At 38.8% G+C, this 19,687-nt stretch overlaps 1 protein-coding gene across 1 annotated transcript in view; it reads left to right on the plus strand.

Annotated features, from left to right (window-relative positions):
• Positions 1-19,687, plus strand: part of STXBP4 (syntaxin binding protein 4) — a 174,993-nt gene that overhangs the window by 131,886 nt on the left and 23,420 nt on the right. Inside the window, exon 17 of the mRNA XM_049636450.1 lies at positions 15,193-15,250. Coding sequence (XP_049492407.1) covers positions 15,193-15,250 — 58 coding nt within the window. The remainder of the gene's footprint in view (positions 1-15,192; positions 15,251-19,687) is intronic.

Consider the following 19,687-nt stretch of genomic DNA (forward strand, 5'->3'; position numbering starts at 1 on the left):
ATGTATAACCTTGGCCCAAGTCTCTGGCTAAACCCAGACTATACAAGTGCAGGGAAGATTGCAACAGCCCAGCCAAGGGTGAAAAAAAAAAATTGAACTGAGATTTGATCCACTGCCCAAGAGATAGATGGTATAGCTTGAGTCCAACCAGTCCTCTTCAGAGTAATATAACAGAATTTATAGTTTCCACAAATTAACTTTCATAATTTCCAGAATGTACACTAAAATTACCCAGTGCAAAAACAAACAGGAATTTAAATGTTTGGGTTTTTTTGTTTGTTTGTTTTTCAAAAGAAAAGACAAAGAACAGAGGTCAAATCCCAGAAGACCCAGATGTTCGTATGAGGACTTTAATGTCTGTTATAACTATGTGCAGGAAAATACACTCACAATCAATGCAAAGACTGGCTTTCTAAGCAAAGAAATATAAATCATTTTTTAAAACTATGGAAATTCAAAAATTAAAAATTATATCTTTTCACGGGGCACCTGGGTGGCTCACTTGGTTAAGTGTCTGACCTCGGCTCAGGTCATGATCTCATGGTTCCTGAGTTCGAGCCCCGCATCAGGCTCTGTGCTGACAGCTCAGAGCCTGGAGCCTGCTTCGGATTCTGTGCCTCCCTCTCTCTCTTTGCCCCTCCTCCACTCATTCTCTCTCTCTCTCTCTCTCTCTCTCTCTCTCTCTCTCTCCCCCCCCCCCTCAAAAATAAATAAACATTAAAAAAAATTTTTAAAAACTGAAACAGTCGGGTTACCTGGATGGCTCAGTCAGTTAAGTGGCCAACTTCGGCTCAGGTCATGATCTCACAGTTCGTGGGTTTAAGCCCTACATCAGGCTCTGTGCTGACAGCTCAGAGCCTAGAGCCTGCTTCAGATTCTGTGTCTCCCTCTCTCTCTGCCCCTTTCCCACTCATGCTTGAACTCTCTCAAAAATGAGTAAATGTTAAAAAAATTTATTTTTGTTAACTGAAACAGAATTAGCCTCTGGGAGTATGGTGGTAGGGATTCACTGGAAAGGGTCCTTTCTGGGGTGATGGTAATGTTCTATATCTTGAAAGGGTTTGAGGTTACACAGCTGTTGGCATTAGTCAAAATTCAGTAAATGTGCACTTAAGATTTGTGCATTCCATTGTATGTAAGTTTTCCATCAAATGAAAAAATTCTTGATAGACTTCCCAAATGAAAAATTCCTAAATCAGAGACCTGCCTATAGCTGGACAAAGAGACTCTGGTACATGACTATGGTCTTTAAAATTCATTCAAAAGTGGTTACTGAGTGACTGTATTCCATATTAATGAGCATTCCAGGTAGAAAGAACAGTTATCTGGAAAAGCATAGAGGGAAAGATGGACATAATGTTCCAAGAAATAGCTCTGAGCCTAGACAGTAGATCGGATTGATAGGACGTGAAGATGGAAACAAAGATTGGAGCCATATTTTTAAAGTGTCTTTTTTTTAATGGGGTTGTTCATGCTACTGCTTTGAGATTCCCTCTGCTCCTTTAAACTAAGAGGTGTAATTTATATACAATAAAATGTAAGTGTACAAGTCATTGTGTTCTGACAATGTATATAGTTACATAACACCCCCGTGACTCCAGGACTTTCTCATGTGCTCCTGTGTAATCAGTCTCCTCCATTACTTCCCAGGAAGCCCCTCATCTGCTTTTTGTCACTATAATTTTACCTTTTATAAAATTTCATATTAGACTATAAGCATGTAGCATCTTCTACTTAGTATAGTGCTTTTGAGATTAATCCATGGTGTTGTTTGTGTCAGTTATCAATATTGCTGAGTGATATTCCATGGGACTGATAATCTACAACTTACTTATCTCATCACTTAATTGATGGACATCTGAATTGGGGCTACTATGAAAACTCATATGAACATTCAAGTATGTGTCCTTTCATGGGTATGTGTTTTGAAAGGGTCTTGAATGCTATACTATGGGTTGGAAAAAAAAATTTTTTAATGGTAATTATGCTGTGAGAACTTACCTTCTTTGCAGAGGAGAAAAGGCAAAGTTCAAACCACTTTTATTTGAGTTTGTAACTCAGCTTCATAAGTTCATTCATAATGAGTTTATCTGACTGCAAGGAAGTTATTATTTGAAAATTCCCCTGCTCTACAAAGGTGTTTTTACTGCTTTTCTTTAAATCTGTTTTTTAAAAAATATGTTTAATAAAAAGTCAAATCTTGGAGGCAAATATATAAAAGTTTTGTTTTTACAATTTATTCAAATTTTACCTGAGATCCTTAACAGATTTCCAGGTAAACTTCTTTTTTTAAATTTAAAGACGAGGATGTTAACAGCAAAATGCTACATACTTAGGAATTAGTGATGCTTAGTGGTACATTATTTATCCTCAGGGTGGGAAACATCAATGGCCTTGATTTAATTTCATCTGATCTATGACAGTGTTTGCAAAATTGCCTATCTGATGGTCCTCCACTACCCCATTGTCAAAACCTACAAATAACAGTTGTGCAAATATTTGTGATAAAGTTCCCCTGATGAGTACAAAGACCTTAGAACAACAGTAGAATTTCAAATATGTGCGGGATTCACTGAACCATCAGCCTTCGTTGGAGGCAAATTTCTATGGTGAGTCAACAAGTACTTCTTAAGTGCCCAGTGTATGTGTGTGTGAGGCACTGCTCTGAATCTGGTCGCCATTCTCCCAAGCCTTGGATAGTAAGCACTCAGTAAATGTGAGTAGAAAAAATGTTGAGCTTAAGTTTCTGACAGATCCAGGGTCTAGGCATTTAAGGAGCCAGCAACACTGCTGAGACTGTTGGGAGGTTACCATGCTGGACAAGTGGTGAGGGAGATTTTGACTGGCCGGACCAGCTTGGGTGAGATTCCAAATCAAGTTGAGAGATGGGATCTGGAGATTCGAGACCACCATGTCCAAACCCATTTACCTGCCAAACTTAACTGTGCTTAAATGTAACCTGTCCTAATCCCTTTTATCTATCTCTTACACTTTTCAAAAATATGGTCTATAATTACATACACTTATAAAGGTTTCATAGCCAATTTTGTTAGGAGCAGTAAGCATTTTTTTTTGTTTTTCATCTCTTCATCATCTTTTCCTACCCTCTGGTCTCTCTCTTGCTTCTTCTCTTTTTCTTCCCCTTTCTTTTCTTCTAATTCTTGCTTTCCCTGACTACAGAATAAAAGACAAAACTATTTTTTTTAGTTTTCTAAACTTATTGGGAAGAAAAGTTTATAATCCCATGACTAATTTAAATTATAGATTATTGATATTTTATACATCTCCTTTGAAAATGAAACTGAAATTAGTTGTGAAGTTTTTTTAAATTTATTGCCTTTGATATGTTTTTATCAGTGACATTTCCCTTCCTGGGGACAAAAGAGTGTCACACCTCTGATTTAGACATTATATGAAATAAATAATATGAGCGTTGTGATAGACAGAATTCTAAGATGTTCCCCCAAATTCCTGGCCACTGGTATATACACACTTTCTACCAGTTATTCAACCAAATACTAATCTAGGTGCTGCCGTGAAGAGATTTTGCATATATAATTAGTTGACCTTAAAACAGATTATTCAGGGAGACCTAATCACACAAGCCCTTTAAATCTGAGTCTAGAGGGGCGCCTGGGTGGCTCAGTCGGTTGAACATCCGACTTCAGCTCAGGTCATGATTTCGCGGTCTGTGAGTTTGAGCCCCGAGTCAGGCTCTGTGCTGACAGCTCAGAACCTGGAGCCTGCTTCGGATTCTGTGTCTCCCTCTCTCTCTGCCCCTCCCCCACTCATGCGCGCGCGCGCGCGCGCGCGCGCGCGCGCGCTCTCTCTCTCTCTCTGTCAAAAATAAACATTAAAAAAAAATTTTTTTTTAATAAAAAAATCTGAGTCTAGAAATCAAATAGAAGTCAGATTGAAAGCATGAAAAAGATGCTGCTTGCTGTTGCTAGCTTGAAGATGGAGGGAGTCACATGGCAAGGAATGCCATCTACATCTGAGCTCTCTGAGAATGATCCCCAAGTGACATCCCACAAGAAAATGGGGACCTGAGTCCTACAGCTGCAAGGAACTGAATTTTGCCAACAACAAAAATGAATTTGGAAGCAAATTTTCCCCCAGAATCTCACGATGAAAACAATATCAGCTAACACCCTGATTTCAGGTTTTTGGTTTTTTTTATGTTTATTCATTTTTGAGAGAGAGAGACAGAGACAGAGTACACGCAGGGGAGAGGCAGAGGGAAAGGAAGACAAAAAATCCGAAGCAGGCTCCAGGCTCTGAGCTGTCAGCATAGAGCCCAAGGCGGGACTCAAACCCACGAACCGTGAGATCATGACCTGAGCTAAAGTCGGACACTTAACTGAGCCACCCAGGCATCCCACCCAGATTTCAGTTTTAATGCCCTGAGCAGAGAACCCAGTCATGCCGTGCCAGACTTCCAACCTGAAGGACTGTCAGCTAATAACTGGATGTTGCCTTAGGCTGCTAAGTTTATAAGAAAACTTAAACAACCATGAACAGTAAGTATGTTTTCTCAAAAGCTCACTTCCAAAATACATAATTTCTAGAATTCCAGTATTCTCATATGGGATACTTTTATACATATGTTGTGGCAGTAAGATGCTGAAGACATTCCATTGTACTCATTAAATCACTTTAAGAAGTATACTTATTTCTTTGTCAGTTTGCATCTAGCATTTTGACGTAAACTGCTGTTCCTGTTTTCTTAGATAAAGTCTGTTTGCCTTTTACTCTCAGGCAACCTGTTAGTTGCAGGCAAATAGTGGTATCTATTTTGGACGACCCAACATTCTGTTGTTATTCTTAACTAGTGACTATCAAGCTTACTTGACAGCAGCTTTACCCCTCTATTCACGAAACCAGTTTTCCTGAATGGAGTAGAAAAAAGAAGGTGCAGTTCATTTTTTTCCCCTTCTAGTAGGTCCCTTAATTCATGTTCAGCAGCCACTAACCTCTTAATCTGTTGACTACTCTAATAACAGCCTTGCTTTAAAGAAATCCTGTTTACCTTCATACACTAAAAGGAATTAGGAAACTCCCCTCCCCAGACCCCACATCATCTGTTTAGACTGATAATGCAAAGAAAGACCTCACAGTATAGTGAGGATAGCCTCAGAAAGTTTTACGCTAAGTTATATTGGTGCCTGTAATGAAGTCCATTGTATGTCATTGATTTTAAGCAATACAAACCTAAATCAGACCATTCCCCCCAATATTGTATAAATGCCCAGAGATATTTGCCAGTAGAATCCTGTGTTCTTATCTTGAGTCTCAGTCATGAGATGAGAGATAGCAGTGTAAGAACGAACTTTTAAGCTGGCTTCTTAAAATATCTGGACCCCATGGTTTTAACTGGAGGTAAAAGACTTCCAAATGTAAAAATATACTGAGTTTTTTGTATCTGTTGAGAAGAGATATGTGGAGAATGAATGTTCTCTTTTTCCATCCTATTAAATGGATGTTAGGGTAGTATTTATTTGCCCAGAAATGGAGACAACAAGATAAAGAGGACTGGGAACCACTAACTAACCTCTGGGAATACTTTTACCATGATGATATTATGGCCTTTTAACTTGCTTAGTGAGTGACTTCTATCTAGAAATAGCTTATGTCTAATAATGTTAGCATTTCTTTTTTTTTAATTTTTTAAAATTTTATTTAAATCCAAACTAGTGAGGGGCACCTGGGTGGCTCAGTTGGTTGAGAGTCTGACTTCTGCTCAGGTCCGTGAGTTTGAGCCCCGCGTCGGGCTGTGTGCTGACAGCTCAGAGCCTGGAGCCTGTTTCAGATTCTGTGTCTCCCTCTCTCTCTGACCCTCCCCTGTTCATGCTCTCTCTCTGTCTCAAAAATAAATACAAATGTTAAAAAAAAATTAAATCCAAACTAGTGAACATATAGTATAGTATTGGTTTTAGGAGTAGAGCCCAGTGATTCATTACTTACTTACAACACCCAGTGCTCATCCCAACAAGTGCCCTCCTCAATGCCCATCTCCCACCAACACCCCTCCAGCAACCCTGAGTTTGTTCTCTGTATTTAAGAGTCTCTTATAGTTTGCCTCCCTCTTTGTTTTTATCTTATTTTTCCTTCCCTTCCCCTATGTTCCATCTGTTTTGTTTTTTAAATTCCACACATGAGTAAAATCATATAATATTTATCTTTCTCTGACTTATTTTGCTTAGCATAATATACTCTAGTTCCATCCACATTGTTGCAAATGGCAAGATTTCATTCTTTTTGATCACAGAGTAATATTCTAGTTTGTGTGTGTGTGTGTGTGTGTGTGTGTGTGTTCGCGCGTGTGTGTGTGTATACATATGTTGTATGTATATATACAGATACCACATTTTCTTTATCCATTCATCAGTTGATAGACATTTGGGCTCTTTCCATAATTTGGCTATTGTTGATGGTGCTGCTACAAACATTGGGGTGCATGTGCCCCTTCAAATCAGCATTTTTGTATCCTTTGGATAAATACCTAATCGTGCAATTGCTGGGTCATAGGGTAGCTCTATTTTTAACTTTTTTAAGGAACCTCCATACCGTTCTCCAGAGTGGCTATACCAGTTTGCATTCCCATAATTATGTTAGCATTTCAACTTCTGAATTTGAGACATGCAAATATAGAAAGCTATAAAATCTTTCTACCTTAGACGTGTCATTTGCTTTTATTTTTATTTTTATTCTTTGCTTGTTTAAATGACATATGTAACCGTGTGGTAAAAACTCAAGCCATGGGTCCAAAATTATGTCTGTTTACAGTGTTTATGCAACTCTAATTTCAATGAGTGTTTAAAGCGCATAGTTCAAGAAATTAATATAGTTTTTTTAAAAAATTGTTTCCTTAGAAATTACTTTTAAATTTAAAATATTGCATTATTTGGTTATTTTTAGATTACAATCATCTCTCAGTATAACAGATTCCTTTTTCATAGTAAAATTAGCTAGTAATTCTTTTAAAATCGGCACTGTGATTCAGACCTACAAATTAACTTGTACAATCGTAAATCTAACATAAAATGTCTCTAAAATAGACTGCTTTGTGTTCAAGCCTAAAAATTATTTCAGTTCCTTTCAAAAGAGCATTTCTATGGGTAATAATGCAGAAATTGAGATATGGGAGTTTTGTTTTCTCTTTTTGTTATTGTTGTTCTTCAAAAAGTTAGGCAAAGATATTATTTGACCATTTTGAAATATTGATCATTGGCAAGGGCAATGAACCCAGGCATTAGGGAAATGGAAGCTGTGCAGCAATGGTGAAAAGCACAGGCTATAGCACCAGATTGCTTGGGTTCAAATTGTGACTACACCATTTATTAGCAGCGTGACAATGGGCGTGCTACTTAAACCTCTGTACCCCTCAGCTTCCTCTTGTAAAATAAGGTTAATAAAGCACCTATCGCACAGGGTTGTGATGAGGATACAGTGAATTAAGTGTCTGAGATATTAGGAAGAATGTCAGGCACATAGAAAACTCTGTGTAAACATTTGATTAATACATAGTTTACTGTTAGGGCAGTGATTCTCCACATCATTAGACTAGGCTGATAGCAGTTTCACGTAATCACCTAATGGACAAAATGGTATTTCTATCCTTTGATTTTTGGAACTTTCTGTCTTTTAGGACTAAGGGGTTAAGAGATGGGTTCCACAGTGGTTATATTGGAGCTGGCTAGTACTGGCTTGCAAGAATTTTGTGTGCTATCAAACAGTCATTATTAAAAATAAAACTGTTTAAACTGTAAAGTAAGTTACATTAAAAGAAAAGGTAATAAATACTCGAAACTCACCCCTTTCTAGTTATTTTCCTACTGTGTACTATCGTCTTTGTTCTTGAGGTTATTTGTGTATGTTATGTCTGGGAACACAACACAGCCCTGTAGGCAGTGACATTACATTAGTAGCTTGAAATCCATTGTAGGAGTATTTTATAGTAGAGAAATCAGCAACTGCTATAAATGAGGGCTCCCCCACCCCCCAAGAGCTGGGTGTTAAACATTTACCATCACACCACTCAATGCATGTTATCATGAGTGAAATAGAGATGATATAATTTCCTGTATTAAGAAGAGGATTGTAGAAACTATACCTACACCTTAATGGAGGTTTCCCCTGTAGTTAATTTAAACACTTATTTTTTATATTAAGCATCTGTTACTCTATATCTCCGGATCCATAAGCTCTGAAGAAGGGGCTTTTATTTTCATTACTATGCCTAATAATGGTCTTCTTTTTGTATATCATTGTACAGTTATATTATCTAATAGGAGTCTCATGATAACCCCTAGGCAAGACAACTACTATTATCACTACTATATACTGCAGATGAGAAAGTTGAGACTCCCCATGATTATTATTTTTCCATGGTTATTCAACTTGTCATTGAAGAACATTACATACAGATTCGAATTTTCTGACTACAAGTGAAAATTCCACTATGTGATAAATGTCGTATTCTTTAGGGAAACCTAATTATGAGTTGGAGATCTCTCTTTCTCCTTCTGTTTTCCCTTCCCTTCCCCATACTCCCCCCCACCCCCGTCTCTTCCTCTCAATATATGAGATCCTAGAAGTAAATTGTATCTGAGCTTTTATAACAATTACATAGCAAGTGTTTTTCAAGTAAATGTGGCTCTGTTTGAGCTCTGTCTGAGATTGATGGTATTGTCTTTATTTTATTCTCAGATGCTCATTCTCCAGTTTTCTCCCCACCCAACTGCCAGTGTCTATGTGTGGTGGCCACCACCTTTACTTTTCAGTTCTTTTGTCCACTGCCCTTTTTTCCCATTTTACTGCAGTCCTCCACTTTCCCCAAGAACCTTGGCATCAGCAGATAGTGGTTCAAACTCCCTGTTCTCCCACTCAAACCTCCCACCTTTCCAGCTCATTGTGTGCTCTGTTGTCCTCAATGAGACCTCCTGTCTGTCTTCTCTATCCTTCAGCCTCCACAGTAGTTTTCACTTGTCTTCTCATTCAGTTTATAGTCCGGGACCCATATTCCAATCATTCTTACAAATCCCTTCAATTCACATGGCCGTCTGTCCTTCTGTCCCACTATTTCACAAGACTCTGGGCCTCCACAAGCTCACTCACCCACCTTCTGCATAATATACGTAAGTAATGAGCATTGCCACAGGTTATACAACCTTAATTCACTAGATTCCATTAGATCTTTTAGTGTATAATCATAATTATTTTAAAGTCCAATATTTTATTTATCCCTGGATCTGGTGCTGTTGGTAGTTTTATCTTTTGTCAATGGATCTATATTTTTTCTCTTGTTTTTTCCTAAGTGTCTCACAATTTTGATTCAGTGTCAGACATTGAATGTACAAAACCATAAACACTGGGATGAATATTATTTAAGCCCAGAAGTGAGCCTGTCTCATCTCTGTCAGGCCATTAGTGTGGTGGGGGCCGGGGCTTGGGGAAGGATTCGGTCTCATTAGTAGGCAAGCTGGGTTTGCATTTTGTTTCTGGAGTTAAACTGAGTTTAGAGTTCTCCAGTGGTTGTCTGCCACTCTCTTGTGCTTATGTAAAGTACAGGATGTGGGAGGGTTTTTCTCAGTGTTCCTGCTCCATCCTCAGCTGACAGGAAGTAGGCTCTTTGTGCATCACAGTGGATGTTTAATGGCTGCTCCCTTGTCCTCCCCCATAAGTAGATGGCTGTTGCTTTTTGCTCAGTGCAAGGTTAGAGGTGAATGTGGGGGAGTGAGGGTGAGGGAGAGGCTCTTGGTTTTCCTACTCCAGTCTCTGGCTTAGCAGGAACTGTGCCCAAGTAGGGACGTCGTCAGCCTTCCTATCCCTCCCCAGCAGTAAACAACACTACCTCCTACTCAGTGCTCAAGTAGGCTTCCTGCCCCTCTCCTTGTGGAAGTCAGACTCCACTTTGTATCAGTGTAGGATTCTGGATTTGAAAGGTTTCCTGCCCTCACCCCTCCAGTGACTTAGTGTTACTGCAGGATGAAGACATCAGGTTTTCTATAGCATCCTGCCTCAGGCCCCCACCAGGACAAACCAAGTTTTCCTGGAATCTGGGCAGGGACTGGGGTCTGACAACTTCTTACCCCTCCCTCAAGAACAGATGACTTTTGCTTCGTGTCATTCAGTGTCCTATCCAAGGTGGGGAGTATCTCTTGCCTTTTCCCCAGCAGCAGCCAACTATTCCCTCATATCAGAGAGGGTCCAGGGCTCCACAGGTTTTATGCTTGTCCCCTATAGCAGCTGATGACTGTCTTATACTCATGCGAGGAGCAGAACATGGATGGAACACCTGCTCCACCCTCAAAACTTTGTAGGTCCTACATGAGCCTGCACCACTCAGGGGCTCTCTCAGGTCTCCTGTCCACCCCCAGTCTTTCTCGTGAGCAAGGAGCTGTTTAGGGAGAGCAGATTCTCCTTGTGTAGGGGGCTCCCAGGAATACTACAAACTATCATGCTAGCCCATAATCAGACCTCACAAATTTGTTATAATTTTAGATGTTTTCCTCTTGCCCACTCTGATGGCAACATTTCTTGCTGTGCTGTGCCAAGAGGGAAAAGTTCATGTGTCCCATCTTTTCTCAGAGGGGCTCATACCCCTTTGGAATTCAGTTCACTTCAGGGTCAGCTCAGGTGAGGAATTCAGTCTCTAAGGGACTCAGAAAAAATTATTATATTTTTTAGTTTGTGCAGCTTTTCCCCACATATGGTGGGAGCAACATTCTTTGCAGTTTTCCTCATCTTAATGAGAAGCAGATCTCCTGCTTCTTTTTTAAGAAACATTCAAACAATTTTAACATGCCCTGCAAAACCCGGCACAGTCCTATTTGCTTATCTGTCCAGCCAAATCTTGTCTCACTCTCCCCTCCTTCATTCACTACACTCCAGCAACAAGGATCTCTCAGTTCCTCAGAGGTGCCAGGTTTTTCCCATTCCCCAGAGCCTTTGCACATGCCGTTTGCTCAGCCTAGAGTATTCTTCTCCATGTCCATACCTCCTGAACTCCAGCTCCTCCAGAGATCCTTCCTTTATCCCACACCCCCTACCCAAATTGGTACATAAATTACGTCCTCATTCTTTTTCACAGCTGGACAATATCCCATTATCTGGCTATATGGTCTTTAGTCAGTCCCCATTGGTGGTTAGATTATTTCCAGTCCTTTTTTTTTTTTTAAACAATTAATAATCTTGTACATAAAACATATCTGTAGGCTAAATTCCTGGAAGAATTGCTAGATTAAATGGTACATGGAGATTCAGGATAGTGCTTAAGAGTCTGGGCTCTACCACCTGCCAGCTGTGTCACTTGGGCAAATGATTTCACCTTTCTGTGCCTCAGTTTCCTCATTTGCAAAATGGGTATGATAGCAGCCCCTCTCTTAAAATTGTAGTGAGGCTAAGAGAGTTGGTACATGTGAAGTGCTTGTAGCAATGTCTAGCACATAACCACTCAATAAATGTCCACTGTTATTATTTTAGCATTTACGATTTTGTATAGATATTGACAGGTTTCCATAAATACATTATCAATTTATACTACCATCAGTATGCGAATGACTGTCTCTTCACATTCCCAACACGGTGTCTTGTTTAAACAACTTTTTAAATGTTTGCTAACATGATGTACATGGCATCTCATAAAAGTTTAATTTATATTTGTCTCATTAAGAGTGAAGTTAAGCATATTTTCATGTGTTTAAGTGCATTTGTGTTTCCTGTGTCCTGAATGTTTCACATGTTCCACAGACTTCTATTTGTCATTGGCCTTGTTCCTAGTGATTTGTAGTTCTTTGTGTGTTAGTAACTGTAAGTTACTTTTCCACAGTATTCAACACTTTTCTCCCGTTGTACTTCTTTCCGTTTTGAATGAGGTCTTCATTGTGCTTATTTCTTAAAGCTCTGTAAGCTCAAGGTCAATGTTTATTTGTTCATCATCACATACTGAACACAAAGTAAAATACTGAACATATAATAAATGATTGATAAATATTTGATGAATGGGCCCAATGTAACGAAGAGAATCTCATTACCTAAATAGACTGGAAAATTGGAAGGAAACTAGTTTGTATGAAAACACCATGAGTTTAGTTTTAGATATGTTGAGTCTTAGGCAACAGCTAAATATGTACAATACTCTTACTTTGGCAAGATACTCATGAAGATTTTGGAGTCATCCCCACGAAGTGGTTGATTGGGAACAGATGATCTCTGATGGAAAGAATGTTATGTAAGGGTGCATAGACGAATACTTCCAATCAGAAATAATTCCAAGTCATTATGGTTGTCATAAAAGTTTTAAGACAGATATGAAATGAAAAATAGAAACATTATATATTTACAAGTATAAAGCAAATGGGGAAATGGAGAAAAAAATTTAATGCCTTGGAATAATAATTATTATTAAAAAGTATTTAGATCATGTTGTGATTTTGCCCAAATTACTTATTATGAAGAAATGAAATCTTTTACTAATGGAAAACTGAGGCCATCATAAGTATACAAGCTTCTGGAAAGCAAAAGTCCTCTTTTTATATAAAGTAAGCTATTTGGTTTATCAATATTGTGCTTTTCAGTTTATAATTAGACAGCAATTGTGTTTTCTGCTACTGAATGATCACTGAGAGATTGCTACTATCCATTTAAGTCTCCAGTTCTGTTTTTCAGATTATAGGAGCTGCATGAAAAAGAAGAAACCATTCACTCTTCTAAAAAGAAATGCTTATTTTTTTCAGAACAGAGAATTTATCCTAAAATAAACTATACATGTTATTTAACCCATAAGAATATCTTTATGGCTGTAGTCATTCAATAACCATATTGACTAAAATGAATATGGACTAGTACTTTTAATGAGTCTGTTATGAGGTTATATTCCTTGTTTAATAATTGGAAGAAAATAATCAGGGCAGGAATCCTATTCTGATAGGGAATGTGTGGTACTCCAATGTCAATCTCGATTTTTAAATGATGCTATGGGTTAAAAGATACTAAAGTGTACATTTTGTCTCCTTTTCATAAAAGAAAAAATCTGTGCCTTAAAATCTGCAGGTACAGATATGAGCGTTGGACAAACAAATCATTTGGACAAAAACCTTAGTCATATTAGAATGACTTTCTACTTAACTTTTTAGCTGCCTTTGCCTTACTGACCAGATATCCTTGTATTTCTGAGCATTTTATTGAAGCTCTTATGTACAGTCATGACATTCTTCCCTGCAGGTCAGGTGGTTGTTAGTGATCAGTAAAGTGATCTGTAGCAAAAATGCAGGAAGTGTGAAAAAAGAAAATAAATCTACTTGAACCCGTGCAGCAGCAGTTGTTATGGCCTGTCTGGCTGGGCACGTGCTACTGGCAGAGATGGACACAGTGTCACTTCAGGGACTTGTAAGAAGCTAGTCATTTGCTTATGCTGAGTTCCCAGAAATGCTTATTTTCTACTTAAAATAGGAATATTTATTCACTAAGAGAGAAAAGACTCCTAGGTGGCCTGAGTTAATCTACAAAGGAAACAGTTGCAGAATTTTTTAGCCAAGGTCTCATTTTATATAACTTGTGTTAATGGCCTGGAAATAGATGTAATTTAATAAAGCTTGTTTTGTTTTCCTTAGTTATAAAAACAACATCCCCAGAACTATTCTCAAAGAATATTCTTTAGGCGCTTGGGTAGCTCAGTCGGTTGGGTGTCTGACTCTTGGTTTCCGCTTAGGTCATGATCTCACGGTTCATGGGAATCAAGCCCCATGTCAGGTTCTGTGCTGACAGCTCAGAGCCTGCTTGGGATTCTCTCTCTCCCTCTCTCCCTGCTCCTCCCCTGCTCGTGCGCATGTGTTTTTTCTCTCTCTGTCAAAATAAATAAACAAATAGAATATTCTTGAAGAAATAGAGTAAGGTGGGGGCACCTGGGTGGCTCAATCGATTAAGTGTCAAACTTCAGCTCAGGTCATAATCTCACAGTTTGTGAGTTTGAGCCCCACGTCAGGCTCTGTGCTGACAGCTCAGAGCCTAGAGCCTGCTTCAGATTCTATGTCTCCCTCTCTCTCTCTGCCCCTTCCCTGCTCACACTGTCTCTCTCTCTCTCAAAAATAAAATAAAAACATTTTTAAAATTATTTTAAAAAAAGAAATAGAATAAGGTTTTATTTCATTTAAATAATTATTTGTTGTGCCTTTTTCCTCTCCTTATGATGAGACTTGGGGGGGGGGGTGAAACCTAATGGTTTGTTGTGATAGCTCAGTTACTTTCCAAAGAAGTAGGCTCCCTGAGCCATGGAGTCTGTTCTTTAGTGCATTTGTGCATATTATACCCAGCAGTGGATCCATGACAAGCCAGGATCAAAGGACTGACCCAAAAGGTCAGTTAAAATCCTGAGCGGTATGCAGGGATGGATGTAGCAGAGGGATAAAACCATGTTGTTCTAGAGGGGTACCAGCCATAGCTGGAATATAAGAGAATGTGGCTACCTCAACATGGGCCTGTTGTCTTGATATGATGAGGACACAAATGTGCTCGTTTATAGAAATACGGCCATATAATTTCTCGCTTACTTCAATCTGCATTTCTTTATAGCTCACTAACTCAATCCCATTACAGAAATGAAAGCTACGTTTAGCAAATTGTTGGCCGTTTATGTTTAATGCACAAAATCTTAATTAACAAAATAAAATGCTGCAATCCATTGTAAATCACTTTGCTAAACTTTCAGCCTTCACGAGGAATTTGGTCTTGTCCAGAAGCTGCTTTCAAGCCCCTGCTGATCTGGCACTCATGCACCAATTCCCTGTGGAGCTGAAAGAATGTAAAGGGAGCCAATTAAGGAAACTTTGAGCCAAAATAGACAAGCAGGGGCCATCTTGTCCATCCTTCTGCCTTCAGGCAAAAACCATCCCCTGCACCAAAAATTTGTGCTTGAATCCTGCTGACAAAAATGCTCACCCCGTGTAAATGACAAGTCATAATCCAGTTAATGCAACTAAAGCAGATTGTTAACTGTTCGAGACTTATTTATTGTGTTCTAAAGATGCTGAGTAGGAAAGCTCATCTGAATTGTTTTAATTCCTCCCTTCTAGAAAATTATTTTGTATGAGAAATGTACTCAAATAATTGTAAAGATGTGGGAAGTTTGCATCCAGGAAATAAAGTTATCTTTATCATCTTATTAAATGTATTTTTGGTTTCCTTTCACTGTAGGTCTACCTTATGGGTGGGAGGAAGCTTACACAGCAGATGGAATCAAGTACTTCATCAAGTAAGTACAAGCATCTCAACCAAGTAAGCAATTTTCTTCACATCTGGAGAGAACCTGGAAGTTGCAGAATAATCAGCAAAACCAAGAAACCCTCTTGGAGGTTACAAAAATTAGTAACAAGAAATGAAGCCTCACCATTTTCATTTCATGTGATTTAAATGCTAATATCAGATATCGTTTTGGGGGGGGGAAACCCTAGTAATTATTTCAAGGGAAACAGCAAAAAGTTGGAACAGGATCATAATTTGAACTTAAATGTTGGCTGCCTGAATTCACTTCTGGCTAAAAGTATTAATACTCATGAAAAGTTAATATCTAAAGAAAAAAATCAACTTTGTATGTCTTAAAACTCAATAGTGTTAATAATAATCAGCTGTTTTAATATTTTACAATGTACACAGTTCATTCATTCTGCAAATATATTTTGAGCATTTGCTCTATGCCACGCAATGTTCCATGCCTTGGAGATACAGGAGCAAAATATACTGGCTGGTTCTCTGATGTCATGGAATTTACACAACAGTAGGGAAAGACAAAAAGTAAATAACTAAAGAGATAAATGAGGCATAATATGAACAAACTCTATTTCAGCGGATTCTCAGAATATCTTTTGAAGTATGTGGCCTTATTTTGTGTTTTATGGATGGACAGCATAAGAGCTTAGAGCAGTTGCCCAAAAATCCATAGCTACTAAATTACCAAACCAGAATGGAATCCAAGTCTTTTCACTGCAGGATTGTCAGCAATAGAGACCTGCCTTTGAAAGCCTCAAGAGTAATACCTGTCCTAGCTGGACTGGTTAGCTTTACCCTGGAAACGCAGTCTGATCTACTTCCATTGTGTCCTGGTTAGCTCCCGTCGTGTCACAAGTGCTGTTACGAGATCACAAAGGGGAATCCCAAAGACTCCTGACACCTGAAAGACTCCCTTGATTGTCCTTTTTAGTAATGTGTTCTTGTTATGCATTTGGAGAGGAAAGGGGAGGTATGTCCTTGATGTCCTTTCAAGTGTGCAAGTATTTTCCAAAGCAGTATTCAAATTTTGATTCTCAAGCTCTGTGACTTTACACAGGTTCCTATGTCACTCTTCACCTCAGTTTTCTCATCATAAAATAAGGGAAGTATTGCCTACTTCATAGAGTTGTTAAATGTGATGCTCCTAGCATAGAACTTTGAACACAGTAGATGCTGAGTAGTTGTTAATTAATTTACAGTATGGAGAAACCCATAATTGTTGGTGGGGAAAAACATAAAAAGTCATATGACCATTGAAAACATTGAGAACTCAAAAGCTCCATACTTAAAAAGAATTGAGAAAAAAACTAGGAATAAACTTGGCAAAGCATTTTTGTGATGTATATTTTTTCTTGTGGTCCCTAGCAAAAAGTAATTAATAAAGCAAAGGCACAGTTTATAATGTGTGGAGAAAGGGACATTTGGAATAGAGGACCCAGGATTCCCATGCAAAGGTTACATTTAGTACCATACTGCTCACTGCCAGAATCCTATCTCTTCTGGAAGGAAAGTTGCCCCCTGCTATGCTAAGTTAACTGTGTTCAGTTCCTGGAAGATTTGAATCATAATACTGTAGAGGTGGTGGCAGGAAAATGAAAACCACATTCACGTTTGCACTGGGTTTCTTTCTCATACTTACTTTGTAATGATTAAGGGAAAAGATGGACGGGAGAGGAAAATGAGCATTTACAGAGCACGGCCTGATGATGCTCAGTAGTCAGGCATATATTAGGTGGATTTTTGTATGCATTGCATCATTTAATTCTCCCAATGGTGTGTAGAGTGGACCCCACTTGGCTCTTATTAGGATGCTATTATGGTGGTGGTGAGTTGCATCCTGTCTCCTCAGCCATGCCTGTCTCCTAGAAAGTCCCCAAAAAGAAATGCCAGATCAAAGGAAGGCAAACTAGCATTCATTATTAACTGGGGTTCTGGTTCAAAGGCCTTTGAAAAAATATCTAAATGAGTCTGGACCCTGTGAGCACTCCTTAGCCTCAGCCAGCTGTCAGTATATCCTCACCCAAAGCTGAGTGTCAGAGCCTAACTGGTGCCATATGAGGAAAGGATACTAAGGACACAGTCACTAAGATAAAGACAAGGAGGAAGCGAGAGTGTTTCCCATTGCCTGGTACCCAGCTGGCTTAAGCCACTGTGCCTTGGGGACTGGAACAATAGTCTTGGTCTGGTGTCTGCTACAAAGAAGAGTAGCATCCAAGGAGAGGAGAAGAGAGAGGGTAAACAAGCCATTTGTCTGCCTTCAGATCTAACTCACAGTCCTGTGGAAGGAAGAGAAAGAGACGCTACATTTATATAGTCTACTCCAGCATAGAAAATACATCCCTTCAACCTGCCCTTTGGAACTCTGCTGATTCTCTTCCTTGACCTTAATCTTGACTTACAAAGAAAGCATTACAGAAATGATAACATAGATTTGTTCCCCAGAGGACACTGGTGGGTATCAGTGTCTCACCATTAGAGTTGGAGACCCTATGTGGAAAAGAGACTAACTTGATCAGGGCCACACGGTAGCAAAATTGCAGAACCAAGGTACATAAAGCCACCCCCCAACACACACACACACACCCATGCTTTACCACCTCCACGTCCTCATTTTAACATAGTATGTTTCCATGTGACAAGAAAGATATTTTAAACAGATCTTGATTTGGGGAGAGCTCTATACTTTATCCATTTTTTTAAATAGCAGAACAGAAACTTAGTTCTAAGAATAAGTAGTTATCTTCTGGAGATTAGAAAGGTCAGATAGTGAAGATGGGAAAACCTAACAATATGCCAGTTCTTCCTTTACCTGGCCTCATGGAGGAATGAGCTGCTTGCCATGAGTTAGATTTTTCTGCTAGAAGTTGACCCCATTCAAGCACCAACATGTATTTTAGCTTAACTATTCTTGATGAAAGTTTTACTTAATAAGTGTTACATACTTCCTTGTCTTCTTATATCGAGGCCACTTGGGTCCAAATGCTGGTGTCTCCACAGCATAGCTGAACGATCTTAAGACATGTTCACTTAAGCTCTCTGGGCTTTAATTCTCCATATTTATGGACTGGTAAGAATATTAGCACTTCGTAGGGTTCTCGTCCAGAATGAATGAGCTTATGTACATGAAAAACCTACCATAGCACCTGACCCAAAGTACATACAGTAAAGTTTAGCCCTAACTCACTCCCTCCCCTCACTGTTAACATTTTGATAGGGGGTTACTTCCTAGCTCTTAGCTGCTATGTTCAGATAGGTGATGTTGCCACATAAGTAATGGCTGCGTAAGCAAGCATCCATTGTAGGTCTTTCTTGGAACCATTTATTTAACTTTTTTGTTTTATTTTTTTAATCTTCATCCTCTCACTTACCCCAGCTAAAATTGTGAGCCTGGATAACCTTAGCTTTTGGGGTAAAAGCAGTTCAATTACCAGGTAAATATACTTTGGAGGCAAGAAATAACAACTAATGAACTCAGGCCATTGCCTCTCTCACCTTAACTTAAAAAGAACAGTCTGAAATTGCCCTTCCAGAACACCGGAGGAGATGATGGTCTGTATACATAGAATCTCTTCCCTGAAATTGACACCTGTCACTGTCTTCCCCAAAATTCAGTTGTTACATCTGATGGAAGCCAAGCCTCAGGCAAAGGAATAACTGTCATTGCTGTCCCAAGAATGCCCAGATGAATATAGTCCTCATTGAATATTCCTATCCATCCACTTGTCCACTGCACACCTATTAATACTTTATAGTAATCATCTACTTAAGTTCTGATGTAAGAGAAGAAAGCATTTTACCCGGCATACACAAATTTAATCAAATGTTGGCATTGCTAGAGCCGGCGTTTCATAGAACTAACAAACGTGTGTGTTTGTATATATGTGTATGTGTGTATACTAATATGTGTATGCAATATGCACATAGGCAGGGCTTGCCCACTTGCTATATATATATGAGTGTGTGTGTGTATACATATATACACACACACATGCATACCAGCACATTCAAGGGAAAACCTTTGTATTGTCTCCTTAGAAAGTGGCAGCATTCTTAAATTTAACGACAAAATGCCAGTTATCTTGATGGTGCTATGATGAAAGTATCTGATTAACTTACCTGTTTTTCTAGCCAATTTCTTCCCTTTGGAAGTTGCATACTATTATAGATTTGTAGTAGTCCTTTGATATGATTCCACTTTAAAATTTATTGTAGAATTGAACAAAATTATTATGTCGGGAGTTATGTTTGATAGTAAAGCTGAATGTAATTATTACAAACTAGACATTGCTGCCACATTGCCTTCATTGTATTCTTTTCTTTATGGAAAAATTCAGATTCACTGTGATCAGTGATCATAATTGTATTAATTCTCTATTGCTGCCTGATAAATTTCTCCCAAAGTTCGCAGCTTAAAACAGCAAAC

Source organism: Panthera uncia, chromosome E1 (genome assembly GCF_023721935.1).
Source record: "Panthera uncia isolate 11264 chromosome E1, Puncia_PCG_1.0, whole genome shotgun sequence".
In the NCBI taxonomy this organism is placed as follows: domain Eukaryota; kingdom Metazoa; phylum Chordata; class Mammalia; order Carnivora; family Felidae; genus Panthera; species Panthera uncia.